At 41.6% G+C, this 13304-nt stretch overlaps 1 protein-coding gene across 3 annotated transcripts in view; it reads left to right on the top strand.

Moving 5' to 3' along the window:
• DPYD (dihydropyrimidine dehydrogenase) overlaps positions 1–13304 on the top strand; it is a 353065-nt gene that overhangs the window by 240597 nt on the left and 99164 nt on the right. For all 3 annotated transcript variants that reach the window (XM_065675625.1, XM_065675624.1, XM_065675626.1), the window contains 2 exons: positions 3474–3542; positions 6000–6083. In XM_065675625.1, coding sequence (XP_065531697.1) covers positions 3474–3542; positions 6000–6083 — 153 coding nt within the window. The remainder of the gene's footprint in view (positions 1–3473; positions 3543–5999; positions 6084–13304) is intronic.

The raw sequence follows: 13304 nt of genomic DNA, 5'->3' as shown, positions 1-13304 counted from the left end.
GCTACTAATGCATTAGTTCCAGAATTGTGTGAAAGGTAGCTTTTTACTAGGTGCTTTAGCTACCATATAGTTATCTTATAATCATGTCCTAAATGGTACCGTATACCCCCTCCCTTTTTCATCTCCCTTCCATCCAACAGACAGAAAAGTTGTATTGCAGACCTCCTTTTTCCATGAAGGATGGAGAAAATCCGGTGTGCAGAACTGTGTCTGATGTTACAAACAGGCATTTGTCCCTTTAGAGGCATTTGGAGGGATTGTCTATCTCCTCGTGTAATGTCAGGGCACAAAGACCCTGTCTAGTGACATCCATCACTGCTGGGGAGGAAGCAGTGTCTGCAGGGCCACTGTGCTCCTTGATGCAGGGAGGAGCAGGCAGGATCTCCTGACAATAGGCAAAATAGCAGTTTGGATGATGAAGAAGAGGGAAAAGCATGTACCAGCTATGCCTCTGATCTGGGATAAGGAATGGGCCAGGGATCCCACTGTGCTTCAGCCATGCACGGGCTCACCTCACTCAAGCTACGACAAAGCTACACTTTAGTCAACTTTCATTTACCAGTTACTACACTTCAGCAGCAGCTCTATTGTAAGATCTGTCAGTAGCTGGCTTTTGTGAGCTGGGCCAGCGTGGTGTGGCCTCGCACTTGTGCTTCAAACAACTGTAATTAAACTCATGTCAGGTTGTCACTTCACATCAAGAGGATGGATCTGCCTTCGGGGAATGCTCCTGGCCTGGGCCATGCACTGGACTTACGGACTTGTGTGAGATACCAGATGCTTGGGGCTGTGTGCAGGGGCAGTAGTGATGTGTATGGCATTGTAGGCACCAAAAATGTCATAAATGAATAAAAGTAACGTTAAAATGGTGAGAGGGGGCTGAGAGGCTGAAATGTGAGACAATTGCTCTTTATTACTTTCCCATAAAAACCTGTGATTTTTATCACTTGTTACACTTCTTGCTTTTCCCTTTCTAGGTAATAGGAGATAATATTCTGTGTGTGATTTTAGGAGTAGAGTCAAACCTCAGACATCACAGACGGTGCCCCTAAATGCAGCCAATAATGATGGTTTTGTCATGGGTACTGGTTCCAGATGAAAAGGCTGCAAAGGCATTTTGGAGAAGAAGAGTCACTTGAGGCAGGACAGTTTTGTTAACGTCTAGTGCTGGAGGATCTGTTTCCACCTAGGAATGAAGTTTAATTTCAAGTTCTAAGAGAGCACTGGGGGAAAAAGGCGAATGAAATCCCTGCTATTTTTAAGGTTTCATTATTCCCTGAGAGATCCTGGGTTTCCTGTGAACAGTCCTGGCAGAAATGGCATTCTTTGCTTGCAGTTATTTTCGCTATTGTAAACCACCGCTCCCGTCAAAAATATGTGCTTCATTTTCAACGTGAACTAATCAATATTAAAGAAACACATTGTCTTCATTAACAGCTCTTTGAAACATCACAGCTCTTGTTCCTCCTCTTCTGCACATCCCCAGCAGAACCTTCACATTGCATTAAGAACACTTGATGTAACCTAACTCAGCTCCTTGTGAATACAGTCAGCAGCGCTTGTTGTCTTCCAGCTTTGCCTGCTGCAGCATGCGGTTTGTGTTCAAGCTGACTCGTGTGCATTTCTGATGTATTTCGGATTGTGGCTGCAACTGTGAAAACCCCTGTCGTGTTGTCAGTGTCTGAGTTGGGGTTTTGTTGCTTTGCTGTGGTTGGTTTATAGGAAGTGTGAATTTGACACGATACGGTTTGTAGCCGACTCCCAGAGAGTGCATATTTTAACTGTTTTCTTACTCTAGTTTCTCTCATATAAACTTCCTTAAACTGTGTTTTCATGGTGTAAAAATACTAGAGGCTTTTTAAAGAGATTTCTCATTATTTCCAGAATGCTCCAGTTGTCTTGAGGATTCAAATGGAGCAGATTCTACTTTATATAAACGTCTGACCTGTGGAGCTATATAAGGTTTTTCACCATAGAAAAAAATCCTATGGCATAGGAGGGAGAGTTTTTCCCTCTGTCAGGAGAGGAATAAAAGCATGGCCAGTAATGGTTGTGTGCATGTAATGAGAAGTTTGGTCTGCACACAAATAGGCACCTACAGGCAAGGCAGACACTTCATCAATTGCTTTCCTTCTCTCCATAGACTCCCACCTTGCAAACTTCAGCCAGGAGGGTGGATGGGTGGGTAGTGTGCAAGTAGGTGGGTGGTAGACTGATAGGTAGAGATTTATCAGAGCAAAGCAATGGAAACAATGGAAATAACGATGATGAAAAGCAGGATTGTAATTTTAAATTAATAGATTGTAACTTCACCACATCCCATTGTCTCCATAGCTGCCTGCCTCTTTATACTGTAAAACCTCCCATCTAAAGATCTTGAATATCCAGCTCTTGTTATGGGTATAGTTCAGGAGTTTACAGCATTATGGGAAAGATCAAAAGAAGTGTTGCACTGCCTGGGAGTGACAGATTAAGCTCATCCCAGCTATTAATGCCAACAGTAAAACATGTTTGGAAAGGGAAAAGATTAAGGCGGAGTTTCATCCTGCCTGTGAATCAGGCTTACATGTGAAACCTTCATACTTTTCATGTGATTTTGTTTAGTCTTCACTCGGATTGGCATTGAACTGGACATTGACCGGAGGAGTAGCTAATATTGGTTTAACAGTGAATAGCACTGTATGAAACTGGAAAGCTGTGTGTCTTGCTGCTCTCCCAGATAAATACTATTAGAACTTATTTTACCTAAAACCCTGTACCTCAGTGAAGATATCTGAGGCAGAACCTGGACTTCAGAGATGCTCACTGCAGTGAGGAGAAAGGCAATACACGGAAACAGCTCTTGAGAAAGTGGGACCACACACAGGAAATGGAACGCGTGCTATGGAAAAATAAAAGCTGGAATTTCCCTCTGCCACTCTACCAGTCCTCCCAGATTTCCCCCACATCCTACAACATCACTGTCCTTCACTTGCACAGATGACATTCCAGGGGGCTGGTTTTGCTGTGTCCTAGCTTCCTGAAGTCACACGGGATATGACATTTGTACGCTGCCACATCAGGCTGCGAGCGCTTGCAACTGTGTCCTGCCTGCCTCTAAGAGCCTCAGGTACTTCTGGCATTGTAGAAATAGTGAAAAACTTCATTCCATTGACCTCAGAAACATGAAATTTCGGCATTCTGTGGGCTCTGTGTCTAGGACAGCCCTTGTTCTCCCTTCAAACATGACAAAGAATGCAAAGTTCTCCATGTGTCTGACTAGACCCGCTGGTTTTCCTTAATGGCTTAAAAACCAGCAATAAACCAGATGATTTTATATGCTATTTCTCATCCCTAGTGAATTATACAGCTGTATTTCACTATACATACAGTTCGTGTATGCAGGTAGGGGTAGTTAATATCTGGAGTCACAGTAAAGTACTAGATTACAACGGTAACATGGCTTAAAATGATTGCCTATATCTTCTTTTCAGATCCTGATTGCCAGTATCATGTGCAGCTATAGCAAGGAGGACTGGACTGAACTTTCAAAAATGGCTCAGGTAATGGTTTCCTAAATGTGTGCCTGCGTCTTTTCTTTTTATTTCCCTTAAAACCAAGAGCTGCAATAAGGAATTTAAGGAATTTCTTGACAGAAAAAAGGCTCCAAGTGAAAAAGGAGCATTTAAAGCGTGTCCGTTCTCATTTGTTTCTTCTGTGCTTTCATTAAAGCGATGGAAATGTAAATATAAAGGCAACTTGTTACAGAGAAATGGTCCCTTGGATTTTGAAGCAGTACCTGCAAAGCCTTTAGTCTTTGAATCTATGTACTTTTTATTTGCATTTTAAGCCAGCTGTATATTATGACGGATGCCCTGATAAAATTTAATTCTACCTTTGAGAGCCAAACTTGATCTTACCTTGCCTACGGGCACAGGAGGTTGACAGCGCCAGAAGAAACCCTGAATATAAAACTCTTGAATATTTAAAGTATAAAAGGCTCATTTAATGCTATTCTAGTTTTAATATAGACTTTCAAAAATGATAGGAGAGAAAGCCAGCATATGTAATAGCAGTCAGCAGGCATCCTATAATATAAATCCAATCTTACACAAATGCAAACAGACTATGCCCCTGAAATTTCAATTCAATTTGAAGGCAAAAACCTATTTAAAAACATGTCCCTGTGTCCGTAGGGAATAGTCTAAGAAATAGTTGATTAAGACTGCGATAATTTCATTCAGAAAGGTGTCTATTTCTGAATGTAATGCCAGGTTGTTGTTTCAAAATGGGGATTCTTTCCCACATGAAGTGTCTAGAGGAAATACAAAGCGCAGTTTCAGATGAATAAAGAAAGGTTTTAACAAATTTAAGCAAAGACAAAGATTCTTTTATCATTATTCCAGCTTTAGCTTTTAATGTTTTCTAAGTTATGGAGTTGTTTTTATTTAATACGTGTGTAGGTACGGGTGTGGGTATTTTGAGTCTGTGTTTTCATATGAATGTGCATGTTTGGGCATCGTTATTCCTTTCTTCACAGTGTCCTAAGCCCTTCTGTGGTGATGTGGGAAGACTCTATTTTCTTTGGGCATTTTAAACTGATGAGGGGAAAAAAATCACTTTGGGGACTTAGGGAAGCAAAATGAAACATTATCAGTAATTAGCTTGGTGATCTTCAGCACTAGTCCATTTTATACCTGTATTTACTTAATTGACCATGAAATCTTTTGTGGAATTGGTGCTTGACAGGAGCAGTACCGCTTTTAACCTGACTAAGATGAATGGCTTTATTGTGCCATGTACTTCTCTGGTTTGAATGCAGAGGTACCGCTATCCAACTTGAAGACAGAGATTTCCAATCTGGCTTTGTATTTATGTTGCCTCTTTAGAAAATAAGTAGTTATTTAAATGCACTCCATAGCGTGTAACCTATGCAATAGAACTTTCTTCAGCAAAGTAGTTGTTAGTCTTTGCTCTGTGGAGAGCAGCACACTTGTTTGGGATGCTCTGCTCGGAGCAGTGATATTTAATCGCATGCATAGGATCCTACCTAGGAGGTAGGTTTGATTTGTGGCTTTCCAAAGAACAGCAACCCCAGAAGGTACCGCAGAGCCTCTCAGCAGGAGGACGACCTATTCATACAAAAGGTCAGCTTGTCACAGAGGCCGACAGCACCGTCTTGCAGAGCTGGCCAGGATGTGGAGCATTCCTGAAGGTGATGGATGGCTTCTGCCCTGCTCACGCACTCAGGAAGCTGCTGAACCATGGCCACACAGCAGGCAAAGTTACTCCAGTTCAATAAGCAAGAACCAAAATGCAAATGCAAAACACAAAATGCTAGTTACAGCCATGTGGAAGGCAACGGGGGATCCTCATCTTAGGCTGGAGCAGTTTAACAGGGAGGAAGAGGAGTGTGTTTTTGTGCTGTCTTTGGACCCCTCGTCCTTGCGATTGTAACAGATAGAGGGTGCTGAACAGAAATTAGCATGAATCATATGTTTGGATGGACTTTTTACTATACGGTAGTAAAAATACTCTAATGTAATACTACAGCATAATGCTATACTCTCTTGTTTGACTTCAGAAACAAAAATACTTCATGCCAAAAGCTATGGCACGCTACGGGCGCCTGCAGGAAATTAAGAGACTAAAATTCATTAACTGAGAAAGGAGAAATGTACTACTGAGTCACAGGTCTTGAGAGCACAGGAGCACCTGCGTAACGCTCACTCCCCAGCCTCACTGTCAGTGCTGCCCAAGGCCCTGTAATTACATTTCATTTGGTATCATTTTCCAGAACCATCTCCTTGTCTCTTTTTCGTTGTTTGTTTTTTTTTTTTTTACTTTAATTTTCTTTGTGATGTCCATTTTTGTACCATTTCTTGTTCAGGCTTTCTCTCTGCAACAAACAATACATCCAGTCGAGAGAAATCTATACCACACGAATAGTAAATGCTGCAGGAAAAGATACATTACTGGGAGTTAATTCTGTGTTTGTTCTCCTTTTGCATGTTTCATAGGTTGCTGGCGCAGATGCACTGGAGTTAAATTTATCATGTCCTCATGGTATGGGGGAGAGAGGCATGGGCCTGGCCTGTGGGCAGGTAGGACTGTAACCGCAATCTCTTTCATGTCTCTTCAGCCATCCTGCACTAGCACATTGCTGGTTACACCTCCGGGGGAAGACACAAGCAGGAGATTACGAGCTGGAGATTTTGTAGGTTGAATGTGTTTAAATATTTAGTGCTGAAAGCAGAAAAAAAAGGAGAAGCTGAGAATATACAAAACGCTTGGTTTTGCTGAGAACAAAAATGCATTATGTATTTGACAAGGAACAAGATGAAAACAAAGACTTTCCCAAAAGCTCTCGGACTGAATTTGTTGGGTTCCATTTCAGTGCCCTGTAGATATCTTTCAGATCACAAGCCAGTAAGTACTGCGTATACCAATAATGATTTTGAAGGACATGAGAGATAAACACATTTCAGTTCGCAGTTTCAGCGCACAAACCTCACTGCGTTGTAGAATCGCAGAACAGGGCAGACATTCTGGTAGTGCCACCTACAGTTTTAACATCTTCTCTTCTGAGAGCCTGTGTTCTGCAACCTATAGATTTGATAGAATTTAGGTTGGAATTATTCATGCCTGATACCTCTGCTGTGTAGAATTCTGATGCAGATACATCCCATGACTTCAGTGGGGAGAATGTGCGTTGTTTTGCCCCTGAAAAGAAGATAAACGTGCACAAAAGGCAGTTCTTACACTAATTTCTTTGTGAAACTCTCGGATTTTCACGTTTTGTTCATGGTTTGAAGTTTGTTTTGGCTTTAAAACATGCCCAAATGTGGTGAACTTGGAAGTCTGAAAAGCCTTGGTTCACAGCCTACCGGGAGAGGTTTTCTAGGGTTTGACTATCCAGGTTTCACAAGCCTGAAGCCTGTTTGATTTTTCATCTTCCTTTATTTTGAGCAGAGGGGGAAAAAGAAGTAGAGGGAGATGCAGAGTGGGAATCATGATTGCAAGAGCTGAACTGGACACATGCTATTCAGCTGAGCCCCTGCTAGGGTCACGGTTAACCATAACCTGGTGGGGGCTTGTAGACATCTTACTTCATCCTCACTTCCTCAGTTAAACCACAACATTTAAGAACTGAGGTGTGGGTGGAGAACTAAACCATTAACTTCCTACAGCTTTTAGGAGGGATGCAATAGGAGCTGGAATTGGTCATTTACCAAAGTTACGGTTAAAAATGGGAGAGAATGATGTCAACCCTCCAGAACCACACCAGCAAAATGTTAATAGTTGTTACTAATCCTTTACCCTGAATTGCATTCAACCACAAAGAGCTCCAGTAGCCTTTTTGATAAGCTTAGGAAGCAGTTCCCACCCTTCACTCTGCAGAGCATCTCTCAGGAGTTTGGGTTGTCCCCACCTGAGCTGGCAGCATGCGGGGTGCAGTTTGGTCAGGGAGAACCCTGAAGGTTTTGCACAGAAGCTGAAACAGGCTCCTTTCAAGCATCCTATTTCTTTTTTCTTCTTTAGGCATATGTTATTTCCAGCTCTCACTGGTTGGAATAATATATGCATGTGAAGTTGCTTAGATGTGTAGTCAGTAGGGAGCTGTCTGGCTACATGAGTTTTTACATATCTTTCAGCTATTGTAAAATCAGAGAGAACCAAATGCAAACTCTCAGCACTCAGGGCTATCGTGTGGATTTGTGACTCTCTGTGGAGGAGATCAGATCCATAAAGCAAGAAGAAGATTACATTATATATACATATATGTTTGTATAATAATAAAATCTCTCTCCCATACAATATGGATATTCTTTTGAATGTTTAATATCTACGACTCTTGCTAAAGTATGTTCTCGTGTTTGCTTTACTGTCTCACCAAAATAGAAAGAAAATGTGCTTTAGACAAATAACTGAATAAAACAAGCCCTCTTTAGAGGGCCAGATCCTAGGGATCTTCCTCAGAGTTGGCTAAAATTCAATTATAGTTGCTTTAAATGTGGTCTATTGAAGCAAAGAGTGAGGGTAAACTGGATAAAATAACCAGGTTTGATGAGATTTATCAGGAGCTCTTTAGAGGGCTTCCACATCTGGTGGTCTCTGGAAACCCCATCATAAAATAGGAAAGTGCTAGGAATCATTTTGGCTCTACTCCTCATTTTGGGGGGCTTTTCCATAGCCGAAGTCAGACAGGTCATATGTAGGTGATGTGGGGAAGAGAGGGGTCAGATATGCCCTGGGATAAACCCAGCACTTGTTATCTAGAAGTCAGGGCATGAGGCTTTGAAAGACAGAGCAGCTTTCCTGTTTGTACAGTGAAATAGGTTTTCTTAAACCTTTTTGATAATATAATCCACATCTTCCTAGGAAATTTCTGTAAGGATTAGGTCCCTTTTCATGCTGAAGCACAGCAAATCCTCAGGAAACTACAGAAATGGGTGAGATGAAAAATAAGGGCAGAAAAACCGCGTGTGGATTTCTACCATTGATAATGGCTAAAATGTTCTGCCTTTTTGGTTGTTGTTCTTTAGAAAAAAGGAAAGAAAGGTTAATTACACTGTCTACTTTTTCTCCTCATTTCAATCCCTATGGTGTGCCTAAGGGGAATTATAGAAATCTGGGAACATCAGATTGGGTTTTTCTCTCTCCTGTTTTATTCTCTCGTCTCGAACACTTCCACTGTTTTATACTTACTGTATATTTTAAGGATTCTGTATATATCCTCTCTATATATGTATATGAAAGAATTTGTTCCAAGCACGGCTGTTTGTTTTATACTCACTACAGTGCTCAGCTTTTATTTGGTTTCAATTCTAAGTCATTAGTGCAGACACTGTGGCGCCCAAACAGCATAGCTAGCCAGAGGGTAATATTAAGAGGCATCTGTATTGTTGCCAGTAAGTTACTTAAAGCTGGTTCTGTATAAAATGTCAATTATATTTACTAATTCTGATTAATGGTAATAAAGTTAAGGTTTATAATACTTCATAACAATCTGCAGTTGTATAAAAGTGGGTTATCATTAAAAATCGTAATGCAGTTTCCATGATGAGGTTTAACAGCACTAATTCACAGGTTTTCTTTGACTCAGATAACATAAGTGTACCAAACATTTCATGGGAAACATAAAGCCAACAGCAGATCATTAAGAAATGACAGTATCACTTTCCCAATATAGTTCATTACTGTAGCAATTATGGCATCAAATTATGACAATAAGAAATCAAGTGAAGCATTGGAGATGGTAGCACTCACATTTCAGTGTCTAACTTCTGGGGGTGGATTTATGGGGCATTTTTTGTCTCTTCACTGGAAACCATGCAAAAATGGGGTTTAGTTTGTTTTGTTTTTACTTATCCTTCTAAAAAGTGGCATTAAGTATTCAGAACCATTACTGTGATGTGAAATCAACAAATCTCAGTGTTTGGCTCTTTGATTTTGGTCCGAAAGCCAACATGTCTCTGCAGCTGCTCTGGTAGGGATGAATGGTTGAATCAAGGTGTTGATCTGGGGTTTATTTTACATTCCTGCTATATGTTGTGTTACTCTTTCTTGTTCAGGTCTAGTAAGTGTCAACTAGAATCATTACAATAAGACCGACTGGGATGAGTTATATCCGAAGTGAATTTCCTTGGCATAATGGGGAGTGAAAAACAGCAGAGGGAAGAAAAGAGCAGCCTAAAGTTGCTTGGAAGGTAGTAACAAAGGTGCTGGAGGAGTAGCTACGAAGAGGGAAAGATGATTCTCTGTAGTGTCAGATGATGCAGCACAGGGCAATGGCCACAGATTAGCAGGATGGATGTTTCAGACTGGGCACCAAGCAAAGCATTCACCAAGGTTATGCAGTACAGGAACACATTGTCTAGTAGGGCTGTGTACTCTCAAACTCCAGTTTTCAGGGCTGAGGCAGCAAAGCCATGGCCAACCTCAACCTGTGTTGGTGTTAGTCCCACTCGGTGAGGGAGCTTGGTCCATTCAGATACTTCTGTGTTTGTGTGGATTCACCCTGCTCCGTTCCCATCCAAAGGTACTGCATTATTTGTACCGGGGATAGGAAATGAGGAGTGGATAAAAGCAAACACAAGAACTCAGCTGTTCACTTGGGGTGAGAAAAGCAGTATGACAGGGAGATCTCGGCCCAAGTGCAAGAACAGAGATTTTTTCATGCTATAAGCAAATAGTTGTAAAGTTAATAACATCCTGGCTTATAAATATTTCTCATTAATTAGTTGTATCTCCTAACCTCTAAAATAGGGGAAAATCTCACCTATCTCAGCATTTAAGCTATAGGTTTGGGGGATTGTTTGGGGTTTTGTTTGTTTCTGTTGAAGGAGGCAGGCATGTATCTCTTGTGAGCATTGAAATCCAGGTCCTGGGGGTTTAAGTATTCAGATAATTCATCAAATGAATTTGTTTTGTGGTTATTTTCTTACCTTTATTTTCATTTGCCTTCAAGTGTAGCTGCTGCAGCCTCTGCTGCTGGCTGTGTTTATTGCCTGCAATTAGGAGGCAAGTTTCATAAAAGCCCACAATGCCTCATTCAGCAGAAGACAAATCTGTCCAAAACAGAAAGCAAAAAAAACCCCAAAGCCCTGGTTACTCTGCACAGACGAGAGCTGGCTGCGTGGCACAATTAGATTTGCTCTGCTGTACCTTGGAAATAGGAAAGATGAGGCTGGTTTTTAATTGAAGTGCACAGCATAGCATGCTAATTCACTGTTGCTCTGCCAGCAAGGAGCTGGAAGTATTCTAAACAAATGATGCCCCAACCAGAATTCGATTATATCTGTGTTCATGTGGCATTCTACTATCAGCCTACAATAGTATGCTGGTTAAGTATAATTCATTGAGTCCTGCAGGCTGTATTAGTTCTCCTTCTTTTGTATTGGTTACTGCAACAAATTAATGCAAAATACAGCAGGGTGGTGTTGCACTGTGCTATGGCAGCAGCTACTCCCCAAAATCCAGCACGAACTAGGAGCATCCAAGTGAGGTTTGTGTTCCTGTTCCTGGTGGAGTTTCAGGGTTTATGTATCCTGTTGTTCCCTTTCATTGGCCAATGTCACCCTTGGGATCTTAAGGAAGATCTAAAGCTGGGATCTTAAAGAAGTAAATCCCAGCTGATCTCATCGTCTCTCTGTCTGTCAGTGCCCTCTCTTCTTCGGGGCATGTTTCAACCCAATGATCTCTTCCAGTCGTGTTTCGGGGAGTTGAAACTCTGTCAAAGATGCTGAATTTTGGGCAGGTGGGCAGGGGAGAGAAGTTGTCTCCCCCCAACCTGAGGGATATGAACTGTAATAGCCCAGCTGAGAGAAAAGCTCAGGCAGATGCAGGAAATCCTATCACAGTGCACAGACTCCTCAGAAACAGGGATTCATTCGTTCGGGTGGTGATGGTGTTACTCTGCATGTGCGCAGATGTGCTGTGCTGTGAGGGGTGTTTATCTGGGATGTTCGGGGAGAAGGGATGCTGCTGATTGCCTTCTCCAACCCCTGCAAATGTAGAACCAAGCATGCTTTTTCTCAGGCCAGGGTATGTGTTTTGTGGGCTTATCTTCCTGGCTCCCGCGCTGATCATGGCCACACATCCTCCTTTATCTTAGTTCAGTTTTGTTGCTTTAACCTCTTTGGATTTGTTATTCACCTCCCCTGGTTTCATACGTGTCTCTTCCCTTTCTCTCTCCACTAACTCCTTCTTTAAAACCCTCCTCATAAAGTCAACCCTTTGCTGAGGCTTTTCAAAGTTACGATTGACTCATGAGCTGTTTCACTGGCAATCTGCACAGAAGCAGCTTGCTGACTACGTGGTGACTCCAGCACTCACTCCCTCCAGTACCTGAGGCTTCATTCCCTTTTTTGTTGCCCACACAGGTTTCAGGTGTGATGGAATGTCATGATTTCAATGGATTTCCTCCATGTCTTTAGTTCCTTACATCCTTTGTGTGCTCATGGAGTCTATTTTGTGTAGCATGAAAAGGGAGACAATACTTAACAATGAGCTATGACAGTTAATTGGTATTTTGTCTTAAGAATTGTGTTTTTCCTGCACTCGAGAAGAAATGAATTAAGATGCAAAGTTTAATAAATTCATCATCAGAACAATGTTCTGTGATTTTATATTGCGCTTTGACAGCATTTAATCCACTGTTACTGCTTTGAAGGGTTTTTAATTGAATTGCTCAAAAGACCAAATGGAAAAGAAAAGGAGATTATAAATAGGACAGTAACTGTCGACTTGCTGAAACATTTTAGTGGTGTGGTATGGTTGTGGTGGTATGGATGGAAGCATTTCAGCTGGAATTCACATTATGGATGGCAGGTATCAGTTTAGCCTGTGTCAGGGACCTGCCATTGTTTCGAAAGGAAGCAGGAAGATTTGAGCTGGATGCAGTAGGGAGCCAGAGAGAGCCAGAAAGAAAGAAAACTGATTTCTTTTAAGACCAGATGGCAACCTGTACTTTTCTTGCAGTTGTATTAATACTTGGAGAAGCTTTCAGAAAAGGGCCATAGAAAACTCAGGCAAGCAAATTTCTGTGCTCTAGATGATTGCATGTTTTGGCTAAAGGTTCAGATTCCATGGCCTGCTTTGCCTTTGGGTATGTGGCTGCAGCATAAGGAGGTGGTATTGCGGTTGTTCATTCTGATGATGTCTGCTAAACAGGATTTATTGGAAGGGAAATGATCAACAGCAAGTATCTCTGTGCAGGTAAAAGAAAAGATTTTAAGCTGGTTCATCCTGGTGCACAATAAAAGTTAACTGTGCAGTGCACATTAAGAGCTTTTCCTTGCTATGGTTTCAGTTTTATGCCACCATTTGCTATAGTTAATTAACAGTGTGTTAACTGGCCCCTTCACTGCCTACGTGAGGATTTTCAGGGTTAGACTCATACTTGAAACTTTACCTCCTAGTAAAAGTCAGTGCACTGGGAGGTTGCTCTTTGCAGCAGAACAGATCTGAATACAGGCCCACATGATCATTGTAAAACTAAGTGGGAAATCCCTCTCAAAGCACAAGTTCTACGTTCCTCGCTTTGGTGTTTTCAAAGGGTTATGGTTTTCCTCAATTATTTGGTATTTTCTGCCTCTCTATTATAGGAAAGGACTGTGAGATTCTTGTGCCCTACCTGACCACTGCTGCAGCACTCAGATTCCAGTTCTGTCCTTCCCTTTAAAATACTTCATGTCCGATGTAAACCAAACCGAACCTTTTTGCCTTCTAGCAGGTAACCTCTGCATGAACTGAAGAGCTGTAATATTGTTTCATCAGGTTGTGTACCACTTTTTTACAGTGATATGAGAAACCTGCTTTTG

This window comes from Lathamus discolor, chromosome 3 (genome assembly GCF_037157495.1).
Source record: "Lathamus discolor isolate bLatDis1 chromosome 3, bLatDis1.hap1, whole genome shotgun sequence".
NCBI lineage: Eukaryota > Metazoa > Chordata > Aves > Psittaciformes > Psittacidae > Lathamus > Lathamus discolor.
Note: the sequence above shows the minus strand (reverse complement) of the source record. Positions and strands in the feature narration are given on the sequence as shown.